At 40.6% G+C, this 12,688-nt stretch overlaps 1 protein-coding gene across 16 annotated transcripts in view; it reads right to left on the bottom strand.

Annotated features, from left to right (window-relative positions):
* Window positions 1-12,688, bottom strand: part of LOC102116898 (immunoglobulin kappa variable 2-30) — a 970,872-nt gene that overhangs the window by 246,444 nt on the left and 711,740 nt on the right. For 4 of the 16 annotated variants that reach the window (XM_045368532.2, XM_065527522.1, XM_045368515.2 and 1 more), the window contains exons 1-2: window positions 4,575-4,656; window positions 4,155-4,449 (exon numbers count right to left, since the gene is read on the bottom strand). The exons of the other annotated variants lie outside the window; for them this stretch is intronic. In XM_045368532.2, coding sequence (XP_045224467.2) covers window positions 4,155-4,449; window positions 4,575-4,629 — 350 coding nt within the window. In that variant the 5' untranslated portion in view covers window positions 4,630-4,656. Of the gene's footprint in view, window positions 1-4,154; window positions 4,450-4,574; window positions 4,657-12,688 lie in introns of those variants that run through there. 16 annotated transcript variants of the gene reach the window in all.

Below are 12,688 nucleotides of genomic sequence, written 5' to 3'. Positions count from 1 at the left end.
CTAATTTATCTTCTCTTCTACTTTTGCCTGTATTTTGGTATTAAAGCTGTTAGTATGTAAATGTCTATAAATACTGACTTACTATGCTGAGAAGGTCACACTCCACCATCTTTCTGATGGTGGAGCTAAGAGTTTTACACTCTCCCATTTTGTACCAGGGGACAGTGCAGCTACGTGAGAACCTAGTGGCTTTCCCGAGCTTATTTGTCTTGCATTTTTGGTGACATGGATTGTTGTTCACATTGGCTTCCTCTGGCGGGTCCACCTGGAAAGCATTATATTTAGCAAGAAAAAGGAGGCTGTAAATGATGTCACTGTAGACTGTGTATATTCCCTGTTGCTAATGTCAAATCTGTGAAGCATAAAGGGATTTACTAGAGGATATTAAATTCCTTACAAATTGTTGAAAAGCCTTATGGCACAGGCTCCAGGAAAAGCCTCTAGAACAATTCCAAGAATGGCACTTCTGGCGCAGGCTGGGGAGGAGGTCCTGCTGCCTGAGACTCCACATTCAAGGTGTCTCCTGCAGAAAAGAGAGCAGCTCTTCTCACTACTGCCCCCAGATGGACAGCAGCTCTGCTCTCAACTACGAGAGACATGACCCCTTTCTCTGACTGCCCATCAGCTGTGTCACTGCAGAGTGGTTTTGGATTGAGATGAGGGAGGGGAAGTGCCTGATCTCACTCAAATGTGTTCATTTTCCTGGTCTGGGTCACAGCCAGGCAGCACAGTCCTGTGGGCACAATACCTTCACTTGCCAGGTTTCTATAACATTAGAGTATCTTTCTGGACTGTGGACAACATGGGGGAGGGGAGGGTCAAGGAATAAAAAAAGGAGTACTTGCAGTTGCCTGAGCTGCCACTCCGGTTTCCCCAAATGTTTTCTATCCATTTAATTCGTATTAATAAACATCTTCCTGCCTAACCAGCCATAATCACTTTTCTTAGATCCAAATGATTCAGTGATAAAACTAAAGAGAAAAAAACCAAATAAGCTTTTCAACATTTAAACTGACCAGGAAGCTGTCCCTGGTGTTTACACCTCCATATCCCACTATGTGTTTCATCTTCCCTTTGCCTCACTGGGGATCCAAGTGCAGGGAATGCCTCACAGTCATGTGATCCCTAGAACTTGATGACTGTTGAAATCTTCTCTGAGTTTTACCAGTGGAAATGGCAATAAATAGAAACATTCCAGAAGGTCCCCTAGGGTCCATATTTTCTGTACTTCCTCTCTAAAATATGTAAAATCAATTCTATTTGTTCTTGCTTTATATTGGCTACATCTATGTTCCCAGCACACACCCTAACGCTCTGTGTTGACCACTTGTCCACTATTGTATTAAGTCTAAATGGTCTTATGCTTATCATATTATTTCTTCCAATTTAATGAAATAATTGTCATGTCAAATCTTTGGACTAAGAACCATCTATCAGAAAACCACAGCCCTGAGAAAATAGAAATAGAGTATTTCAAGCTGTTCAGTTTGCATAACAATGATGAGTCTACAGCTCATTTACAAGATATAAATATTCTGTTTATGGGAGTAATAGCACCATTCACGGTTAGTGTTGCAGACCCTCTGCCACATCTGACAGCATAGCAATTCAATGGTACAAGGGTTTATGTGCCAGGTTTGCTTGACTAACAGTGGGTTTTTCTTTGTCTATAGGGAAAGCTGCACCTGTTCACGTGACAAGATCATGAGCTACATTTTCATTTTTTTGAAGTCAATAGGCTGCTTGATCCAAAGCCATATTATGGAAGAACTTCTTGACTCTGATGAAAGCACTTGGAAAATCCTCAAATAATATTTTATGCAGAAACATAACCGAAGAGAAAGGAAAATTCTTATATAGGATAATAACCACTACCCTTCTTATGTGACATCAGGTCCACTAGAATCACCTGACATTAGCTGTTAGTCTGAGCCCTGATGTGTGGTACAAAGTTACAGGTTCTGGAGGGGTCAGTTTTCTTGGCAAATTAGGTGTTCAGAAGACCCAATATCTCTGTACATCTCAATTAGTTGAAACTCATATTATTGAGTCCCCACAGGGACCTCCATAACGTTGGTTCATGAGGCTACCTGGGAAAGTGGGCAAAGGTGATTGACTGAAGTCCATGTGTTCAATCATCCTCATTATTAAAACCCCCCTGCTCATTAATGGCATTTGGATTAATATTCACTTGGAAAGCATGTTTGTTTCTTGATTATGGATCATTTTTGAAACATCTTGTCATAGGTCTTCCAGAGTGACTTTGTCTGCATTCATCCTGTTGCGTTTCTTCTAAGGCCTGATGGAGACTTTCAGTGAGTACAAATTTTTAAGAAAAAGTTTACTCTATTTAATTATAGAGGTGTTTTATCATTCCGTGGATAAATAATTATGTTTTCAACCTTTACAATCCTGAAAATATTTGCAAATGTAAATTTGCATTAATAATAAAATAAAGCTGGATGTGTTTTCAACATGTGGCTTTAAATATAATTTTTAAATGGCCTCAAAGGGGGAAAATCATTATAACTTTTGTAAATGTCCGTTTTTATCTCTCTTGTGTCCTATAGAGTTGCCCAATAAGAGATCCTCCCATGAGATTTGGAAGTCAGAAAAGGATGACTCAATATTCTCCACTGGTACCTAAGACAGGCACATAGACAGATGTGAGGACTGGAGAAACACCTGGAAATATGCTGTAGGAAGCTGAGACAGTAGTGAAGATCATATGGTTAGATAGCCCATACTTCAGGGGCGGATGCATTCTGTTTGCTGAGGGAGCACCAGAGATTCCTGATTCTAATATCAGCTTTCCTGACTGCTGTATCCTTGGTTTTGAAAGGTGTAGTGTGAAAGTTAGTCATAGGAATTGGGTCATTCTTGTGATACCCAACAGAGCCAGGAAACCAGAAGGGAAAGGCACTCAGGGTGCAAAATATTGTGTCTAGAATGCAATCGAAATAGGCCTTATTACCCCATGGAACTAAGGTTTATGGTTTTTTGAATAAACAGAAATTGACCCCCCCCCCCCCCCCAGTTTTAAAACTCAAGATAGTTACGTTTATCTTACCTTAGTTTTTGTTTGTTTGTTTGTTTGTTTGTTTTCAGGAAACCAACCATCAGGCCTCCCAGATGCTATCAAGGAGCTGAAACTTACATATCACTGAATTGGGACAACGAGACATCAGACCCTTTGCCCATTATGATTGCCTAACTGATCTCCTGCTTCCTGTTGACAAAATTATCTTTCTTACTCCTCCATAATTCCTGTTTTCTCACATTTCTTCCTTGCTATATAAACCCCTAATTTCAGTTGTTCAGGGAGATACGTTTGTGAATGGTGTCCCATCTCCACAGCTGCAGCACTTGATTAAAGCCTATGGCTTGGCAATACTGGTGTTAGTGATTGGCTTTCTGTGTGGTGAGCTGCAGGATCTACACCGAATCCCTGGCATTTCTGTAACGAAGTTCTCTGCGAGCTTCACTGTTTTGGTTTATTGTAACCTGAAATCAAATTTAATCACAACTTCTGAGATAACGTGATACAATTCTAAGGTTCACTTTGTCCACCACTGCTTACCAGCCTGAGCTTACCAGCTCCCAAGCCTTACTAGTGCCAATGAACTTTCTCTAAGAGCCATAGGTAATATTTTCCCTTTTTTGTAAAACGCTAGATTTCTCTTTGTTCTTCCAACGTATTGAAGACCACTGAGTTTTCCCATATGCCCCATTTGGCAAATATTCTTTGCAAATGAAACATTAAATTTAGACATTCATCTCTGCATTTTAGACTTCAGTAGTTTACTCTAATTCTCTGTATTAAGATAATTCCTGCTTAGAATATCTACACTGGCTTCTCCTGTGTTATTTGAATTCCAACTGAAGCCATAAACTAGACTCCTCAGGTGTCATGATCTCTGTCTTTAGTAAATCAGGAGGGGCATTGCTATGTCTGTGCTGTTGGGGCTGAGAAAGAGAAAAGAATTCGGGTGCAGAGGCGACTTCATGTCCCCCTCTACCGACACCATCAGAGTGTGGCTGCATCTGAGGAACACTCTCAGCCCATGGAGGCATCAGGAGGAGCAGCTGGGGCAGCCCAGCCTCACACATCTGCTTACCTGGGGGTTTATGTTCGGGTGTGTAACACTGTGGGAGGGTAACTATTATGCTGTTGACAGTAATAAGTTGCAAAATCTTCAGGCTGCAGGCTGCTGATGGTGAGAGTGAAATCTGTCTCAGATCCACTGCCGCTGAACCTTGATGGGACCCCACTTTCCAAATTGGATGCGTAATAGATCAGGGGCTTCGGGGCTTTCCCTGGTTTCTGCTGATACCACGCTAAATAACTGCTAATGCCCTGACTGGCTTGGCAAGTGATGGTGACTCTGTCTCCTACAGATGCAGACAGGAAGGATGGAGACTGGGTCATCTGGATGTCACATCTGGCACCTGAGATTGGAAACATAAAAACAAATGTCCACACAATTAATCATGTAGTAAGAGAATTCCCCTGAATAGCCAGGCAGTACTGACCACACTGGGCTGAGTAAACTGCTAGTGTTCCTGTTCCTTACCTGGGAGCCAGAGCAGCAGGAGCCCCAGGAGCTGAGCGGGGACCCTCATGTCCATGCTGTGTCCTGAGTGGTTCTGACTCCTACATGAAGTGTGACCAGCCTATTAATAAGTCTTCAGGACAGGAGGCTGTGCTCTGGGAACATGCAAATGAGCAGGGGATGGGGCAGGCTGGGCACAGCTGCAGGACTGGCTCATCTCAGTAACTCAACAGTGGCTCAGTGTCCCCAGGTGTCCCAGGTCAGACCAGAGTAGCGCAAATTTTTCTGCAGAGAATGTGTTTCTACTGGGGACTATTTTGTTTTGAGAAACATTTTTTAGGTATTTTTTTGACAATTTGAAATATTCCTCAGGAGTCAATGGAGTGATGTATTTCATTGGTGTATGGGGATTATTTAGGAGAATATTCTTGTTTGTAGGAAACACATAGTAAAATGTTAGACGGTAGGTTTCTCAGGTCTTCAAAAGACTGTCATATGATTCCAGTTAGGGAAGGGGGTGATTGTGCTATGCTCGCAACGTTTCTGTGAGTTTAACATTTTTCCTTTCTAAAAAAATTAAATATAAAATTTATTGACATGATGCTATATATATTTGTAAGTGTTAGGTAACGGTGTTATGCCATTGTTCTTACCAGTATAAGATCAAACAATTTATTACAGATACACAAAGACGATACCGTGCTTCTTCAATGAACGCAGCACTCACAGACCCACCATTATCAAGAGCGACAGGTCTTTTTAATACCCAGAGACCAAATGGACTGCACCTGTGTAGAACTTCTGTCTCCCTAACTTAAGTACTAATAGATTACTTTTGACTGGAAGACTTAGTGATAAACAGTTGATTAACACTTTTTTAGGTTTTTTATATATGACATACCCTATTCTTCCAACAAAGTATGCTAAAGAAAAAAATGTTATTAAGGAAACCATAAAAATGAGAAAATATATTTACTACTTATTAAGTGCTTGCTCACAGGTGACACACACAGAAGAAAATATAAGTGGATCTGCAAATTTTAAACCCAAGTTATTCAAGGGTTAACTGTACCATGATGAATGTAGCAGTCCCCATCTGTAATCTAGGGTTTTCCCTTTGCTGTACGTCTGCTGACTTCCCGTGACCATATGTTCTTTATGCTCTTATGGTCTTATGTTCTTTATGCTCTTTGGCAGAGAACTGCCTGCATGCATTTCTGGCCAGATGGCCTGGAATATGTATCTCTTAGGAAAGTTTTATGGTTTCACTGTGTCCTCCAGAATCCAAAGTTAATTCTCAGTGTAATGGTATTGCCAGGTGGGGCCTATTGGGATATGTTTAGGTCATGAGGGTGGAGCCCTCTACTAGTGGAATATATCAGTGCCACTATAAACAAGAGTTATAGGGCTGGGATCTCTCTCTCTCCTGCTCGTCTGACATGTTAAGACATGGCCCTCCTTCCTTTGAAGAACTCAATGCTCCAGGCATCATCTTGAAAGCAGAGAAACAGACCGTGCGGCTGATCTTCACTTATCCTGAGTCAGGTGGTTGTTGATGTGTCTTTTACCATTCATCTCCTGTTCCCTCCCTCCCTTTCCTCCTTTCCTCCCAGTGTAAATCTGCTACCTAACAGGAATCTTTATTGCTGGCGGACCCAAACTAAGATAGTAAAAAAAAAAAAAATCCTTAATCTTTTGTATGGGGGTATTTCTCATCTGAATTCTTACCATTTCTCGTTCTTTGATATGTAGGAATATTCGGGAAGCAACTAATTTTTTTTTTTTTTACTAATCTATTTTAGATTGAATTTACACTGTGTGTTTTTTTTGTGTGTTTTTTTGTTTTGTTTTGTTTTCCCTGTGTGTTAAAACAAAAAATTAAGTTGTAAGCCACCAACCTACAGAATGGACTCCTCTTTTGGCAGAGAGAACATCAAAGAAATCTGAAAAACTAGGTTAGGACATGACTGGCAGGTGGGTTTAGATGTCCCTCATTATACTCTCCCCGCTTTGGGGTTCAGACACAACTGACCAGCATTATCATTAAAACAGAGATCTTTAGACTGACAAAACAGACGCTTTGTAGCAATAAGATACCATACTCCAACAAGACAGAGATTAGGCCCTGAAGAAAATCTAAATATTTTCCCCTAAAAATATTTCTTGGACATATTCTGAAGTGGCCCTGCAAAGCTGCCTGTTGTGGGCCCAATTTGCATTCTGCAGAGAATCTCCTCCTCTTACTATATCTTTTCCAAAGAAGTCTGACATTTCTTCAAAGGTCTGATAAGCAACATTCATCATCTACTTTATTTGCTGCCCATAGGATTTATCTGCATGACAAGAACCTTGGCTTCCACACCCTCTTATCTAAACTCAAGTATTTCTTTATAATGAATCAACTCTTTAGGCAGAGCTTAACTCTTTCAACCAGGTGCCAATCAGGAAAGCTTTGAAGCCACCTGTGACCTGGAAGCCCCTGCTTCAAGCTCTCCCACCTTTCCAGAACAAACTAATGTATATCTGATATGCATTGACTTATGTCATTCCCTATAATTTCTGTCTCCGTAAAATATATAAAACCAACGTGTAATCCAACCACCTTTGGCACATATTTGCAGGGCCTCCTAAGGCTGTGTCACAGGCCATAAGCCTTATCTTTGGCAAAATAAACCTATATATTGATTGAGACCTGTCTCAGATACTGTTGTGTTTATACTGGGTCACAAAATTTAAAAATCCTCTAAAACTCTCTGCACATCCATAAATCTACATTAGAGACAGTGGAGTGAGTACACCTCAACTCAACTCAAACTTTGAGTTTAAGAACCAGACAGACTTTCCGGTACTTCCATAAATGAGGAAACATTTGGAATGGGGTCCTTAGCCCGGGGTAAGGTCAGGCTGGCAGTGCCTGAGAGCCTCCAGACGCTGGCCCTGGGCTGTGGAGGAAATAGCTGCTCTCCTGAGCCACAGGGCTGAGGACCTGGGAGGAACCACAGGCCCTGCCCACAGGACTGCCTGGCAGGGGCTTCAGGGAAGGAAACTGCTCACAAATTCAGATGACCTGCATTAAGCATATATCTCTCAGCCTGACAAAAGTGAAAGTCTCAGGACCCACGCCTTAGGGCTAGGGCTGGATTCCTGGGCTGCCTGCTGTCAGCGCTGTCCTCCCTTGTCCTGAATGACTGGGACCCTGCTGGAGCCAAAGAGGGAGGGTCAGCAAATGTCCTCAAAGTCTTTACTCAGCCAGACTCTGTTCTGCTTGGAAAGAAAAGGAACACACACTACAAAACTAAACATAAAACTGTGTGTATTTGTAATATGAATTTGTAATATAAACTTTACATATGGAATACCTAAAATATTTTGTAAATAAGTTATATTTATATATTAGTATATACTATGTATATATGAACAAATATGTGATGCACATTTATATATAAAGAGATATAACTTTCATTGCTAGTGTAAGGTATAATTTTAAACTTTAATAAATTGAACATGAACATTGAAAACGAGCACTGGGTGCACCACCTGATAGTCCCTCCTCACTCCAGGGCCTGAGGATCAAAAAACTCAGGACCCTCTTCCATGTGCCCCCCTGGGCCGATAGCAGCAGGCTGCCCATTGCTGAGGATCATGAGTGACCTGAGGGGGATCTGCAGAATCACAGGGCAACAGATGCCCAGGAGATGGATAGTTTGGACCCTGAATAGAGGGATGTATTGTCCACAGGGCTCAGCATAGACAAGTCCTCTTCTGGTCATTTCTGTGAAACAAAGCAGCACATGTGAAACAATGCTCAGAGGCTGCATTGTCACATGATGAAGACCCTCCATGACTCATTCCCAACTTCCCCTCTGACTGGGGTGATCTCTCTGCCCAGCTTTCATGGCTCACCAGCTGCTGGGACTCTGTTGACAAGGGCCTATGTCAGTCCCATGCACAAGCTTCTCAATAGTTGCCATTTTACTTTCTGGTCTCCAATAACCACAACTTGGCAACCATGACCCTTCCGCAAAGATTCACAGAGTGGGGTCAGAACTATGGGTTTAGCAATGTGCTGGGGCATGTACGTAAGAGAAACAAGGCGTGGCCAGCCCATGTCTGAAGTGAGGATGAATTTTCATCATGAATTCAGAGTAGGAGGTGGGAGAAAACATCCTGACATGCTCCGTGCAGTGATGCCCACAAGATACACTAGAGGTGCCCATAGAGGAGGTGGGAAGCGGGTGTGAGACAGAGGGGATGTGAATTCAGAGGTGTCCCCCAGCCTGTTCCCCTGAGAACATTTCAGACCCTTAGCAACACCTAGGCCCCGGGGCAGAGCAGTTGCTAGGGAAGATTTGTGCCTGACCGGACAGGAGGAGGGAGCACCTACCTTTGAAGGCATCTTGGTTAGTGATGGTCAGAGTGACATCTCTTCCGGCCCACAGAGCTATAACACTGTGAGTGTCCAACTGTAACCATTTAGATCAGCACTAATGAAAACGATTTTTTTTTTTTTTTTTTTTTTTTTTGTGAGACGGAGTCTTGCTCTGTCTCCCAGGCTGGAGTGCAGTGGCCCGATCTCAGCTCACTGCAAGCTCTGCCTCCTGGGTTTACGCCATTCTCCTGCCTCAGCCTCCCGAGTAGCTGGGACTACAGGTGCCCGACACCTCACCCGGCTAGGTTTTTTTTTTTTTTTTTAGTAGAGACGGGGTTTCACCGTGTTAGCCAGGATGGTCTCGATCTCCTGACCTCGTGATCTGCCCATCTCGGCCTCCCAAAGTGCTGGGATTACAGGCTTGAGCCATCGCACCCGGCTGAAAATAATTTTTTAAGATGGTGAAAATGTCTGGAAATTTCTAACAGAAAAATTAACAAAAAGATGGTTTTTCTTAGGCCCCCACACCAGCCTCTGCCTGGGACCTGACTTTGTCTTTGAGGTAGTGAAATCTGTGATGAGGTTTTGAGTTGGGCAGTGAAATCACAGCAGGGCAGGCTGTGCTCTGGGTGCTGTGGAGGACAGGGGGACACTCCTTCAGTGTCAGTGATGCTGAGAGTTCGAGGGGAGACTCAGCATGGAGCTGCCTGTGAGTCGTCCCAGCAGTGCTGTCTGGACAGCGATCATCTCACAAGTGTACTCGGATGCTAGTGGATGGCCCAAATGTGGGCTCAGGTTGGAGAAGGACAAAGCTTTAGAGATGACAATGTGGGGCTCATTTGATACTCTGAAGTTTCAGCACAACCATAATAAATCATATGAGAAGAGACAGGAATCACAAGATTGTGATTTTTCATTTGTTATTAAAATATACTCCCTCTGCTCATTTTTCCCTCTAGAATGTAACTACTGATATACATTTAACCAAAGTCACTGTTTTAAATTGTCGCTTTAGTAACTGACAACCTGTGTGCAGAGTTCCTAAGTAACTGGGAAGCCAGACCATCATTCTTATGGTAAAGCCAGGAAGTGACTGTGGATGTGAACAAATGTGAGTTTCATGTACAGGTCTCCAGAGCCATGGGCCACTGATCTGGGGAGAACCTGCAGTCATTTCACTTTCCCATACCCATATGAGAGGACACCTTGATCTGTGTTCTTCAGATGAACTCTAAACACTGGACCATATTCTGAAGCTCTAGTTTACACTTCTTTTCTGTGCTAGAGGGACTCTCTCACTCACATGTGTTATACTTTCTGCATAGGACAGTCTGTGATGCATACAGCTTGTTTTCTGCTAAATGCCCATCAATCATGTCATTTATGAGTCTTCCATAAGTGTTACCTGCCCTATGGCTATGGGCTCTTCCAAAAGAACGGGCCAGAGGTGGAACTGTGAAACTGTAGCTGGATGAAAAGTCTAAGTTTCAAAATAGAGTAAAAAAGTGGTGATAATAATATTCCAAATTAGTCTGGGCTCTTGGCTGTGATTACTGGTAAGTGCGAAGGAGTCTAGGTTTGGTTTTTATTAGTTTTATTTCAATTGGTAAAGCAGCCAGAGTATAGTGCACTCATTTTGAATGTGCAACTGAATAAAGTTTATGTGTAATTCATTGTCCAGATGGAATGATAGAATATTTCACATTCCCTTGTGCTTCCTTCATGGACAATATTTATTAGTTATCACCCCTCCCACCCAGCAAAAGTAACTGTCTTTCTGACATCTACACAATCATTTAGGTTTTCCTGTCTTAAACTTCATATAAATAGCATTAAGTGTATTTTTATCTTTTTAGCCTTGGTATTATTCCTCACTACTTTTGAGGCCATCATTTCTTCCAGTGGACTAAAGGTCCATCCGATGTCATTTCCTGTGATTCTGAAGGATTTTCTCTCAAATGTTTTATAAGTCATAGCTGCTATGAAGAATGTATTTTGTTCACCAAAATTTATTTTTGTTTTCTTGTTAGATTTGAAGGATATTTTCACTGGATAGATTTCCTGGCTGCCTTTTTTTTTTTTCTTTTCAGCATTTAAATATGTCATTTTACTGCTTCTAGCCTCTATTGGTCCTGATGAAAACTTAGCCAATGGCTACGTTGTTGTGTCTCTGTATATAGTGTCTGCTTTTATTCTGATGTAATGAAGATTTTTTCTTTGTCTTTCAACATTTTAATATCATGTGTTCAGTTATTAATTTCTGTTGACTGTCTAAAAGGGTTTTATTGAATTTTTTCATCTAAGAATATTCTTTATTACTTTTGAAAAGTTTTGTCATTGTTTCTCCAAATATTTTTTCAGCCACTTTCTCTGTTTCTCCTCCTTTGTGACTCTCATTATACATTTGTTGGTATCCTTTGCTCTGAGCTATAAATCTCTGAAGTTTCTTCCTTTCTTTCTAAACATTTTCTTTATGCTCAATTATTTCCATTCCTCTATTTTCAAGTTAACTGATTGTTCTGTCATCTCAATTTGCTATTAGACCTAGTTAATAAGTATTTAAATTGGATTATTGTACTTTTCATTTCTAGAGTTCCCATTTGGTCATTTTTTATACTTTCCATTTCTTTTCTTGATGTCCTACTTGCTGAATCTTCCTTTTAAAAATATTTTCTTTTTTTATGTCAATGATCATAATTTTAAAAATAATTATTTGGACATCTGCATATTAACTGCTTTGTAGTCTTTGCTAAAGCCAATAATGAGGACAAGTGAGAATCAACCTCCACTGGCTATTTTCCGTGGTTATTATTGTGATTGCTTTATTTTTGTTCCTTCAATATAGATCATACCCCTCAATTTTTTTTTCAGGATTTTAAAAAATTGAAAATGGTACAGTTTTGACAATGTATTAGACTACCTCTCTTTAGATTGTGGGGTTTTAATTTTAATTTTAATTTTAATTTTAATTTTAATTTTTTTTTAGAAACAGGGTCTCACTCTGTCACCCAGGCTGGAGTGTGGTGTTGTGATGATAACTTGCTACAGTTTTGAAATCTTGGGCTCCAGCGATCCTCCAGCTTTATCTTCCTGTGTAGTTGAGACTATAGATGCATGCCACCACTCTCTGCTATTTTTACAAAAAAAAAAAAAAAATTTTGTAGAGATAAGGGTGTCACTGTTTTGGCCAGCCTGGTCTTGAACTCCTCGTCTCATGTAATCCTTCTGCATCCGCCTCTCAAGTACTGGGATTACAGGCTTGAGCTACCATGTCAGGCCTGGAATTTGTTTCAGTTTTCTGAGCATTTTAAAACTTTTTTTCTTATTTACTTGTCAGAACTTACTGATAGTACCTGACTTATGATATTTGGAGTTACCATTTTTTGACTTTCAGATGATGTGAAAGTGATATGCATTCAAGTAGAAATAGTACTTGTAGTATTCATACAACGATTTCATCTTCTCTTTCAATAGAGTATTCAATAAATTGCATGAGATATTCAACACTTTGTTGTAAGATGAAGTTTGTGTTAAATAATGTTGCCCTACTGTAAGCTAATGTAAGTGTACTGAGAACATTTAGGATAGGATAGGATAGGCTGAGCTAGTGGATTACATATATTAAATGTATTTTCAATGCATGATATTGAAAAATCTATATCTCACATGGTGTTTACCAGTGGTATCTCTGCTTGTTTTTATTCTTTTTTTTTTTAATTTATTTTTTATTTTTTTTAACATTTTTTTTTTAATTTATTTATTATTA

The sequence above is a fragment of the Macaca fascicularis genome, chromosome 13 (assembly GCF_037993035.2).
Source record: "Macaca fascicularis isolate 582-1 chromosome 13, T2T-MFA8v1.1".
Classification (NCBI taxonomy): domain Eukaryota; kingdom Metazoa; phylum Chordata; class Mammalia; order Primates; family Cercopithecidae; genus Macaca; species Macaca fascicularis.
This window is presented reverse-complemented; position numbering and strand designations above follow the sequence as displayed.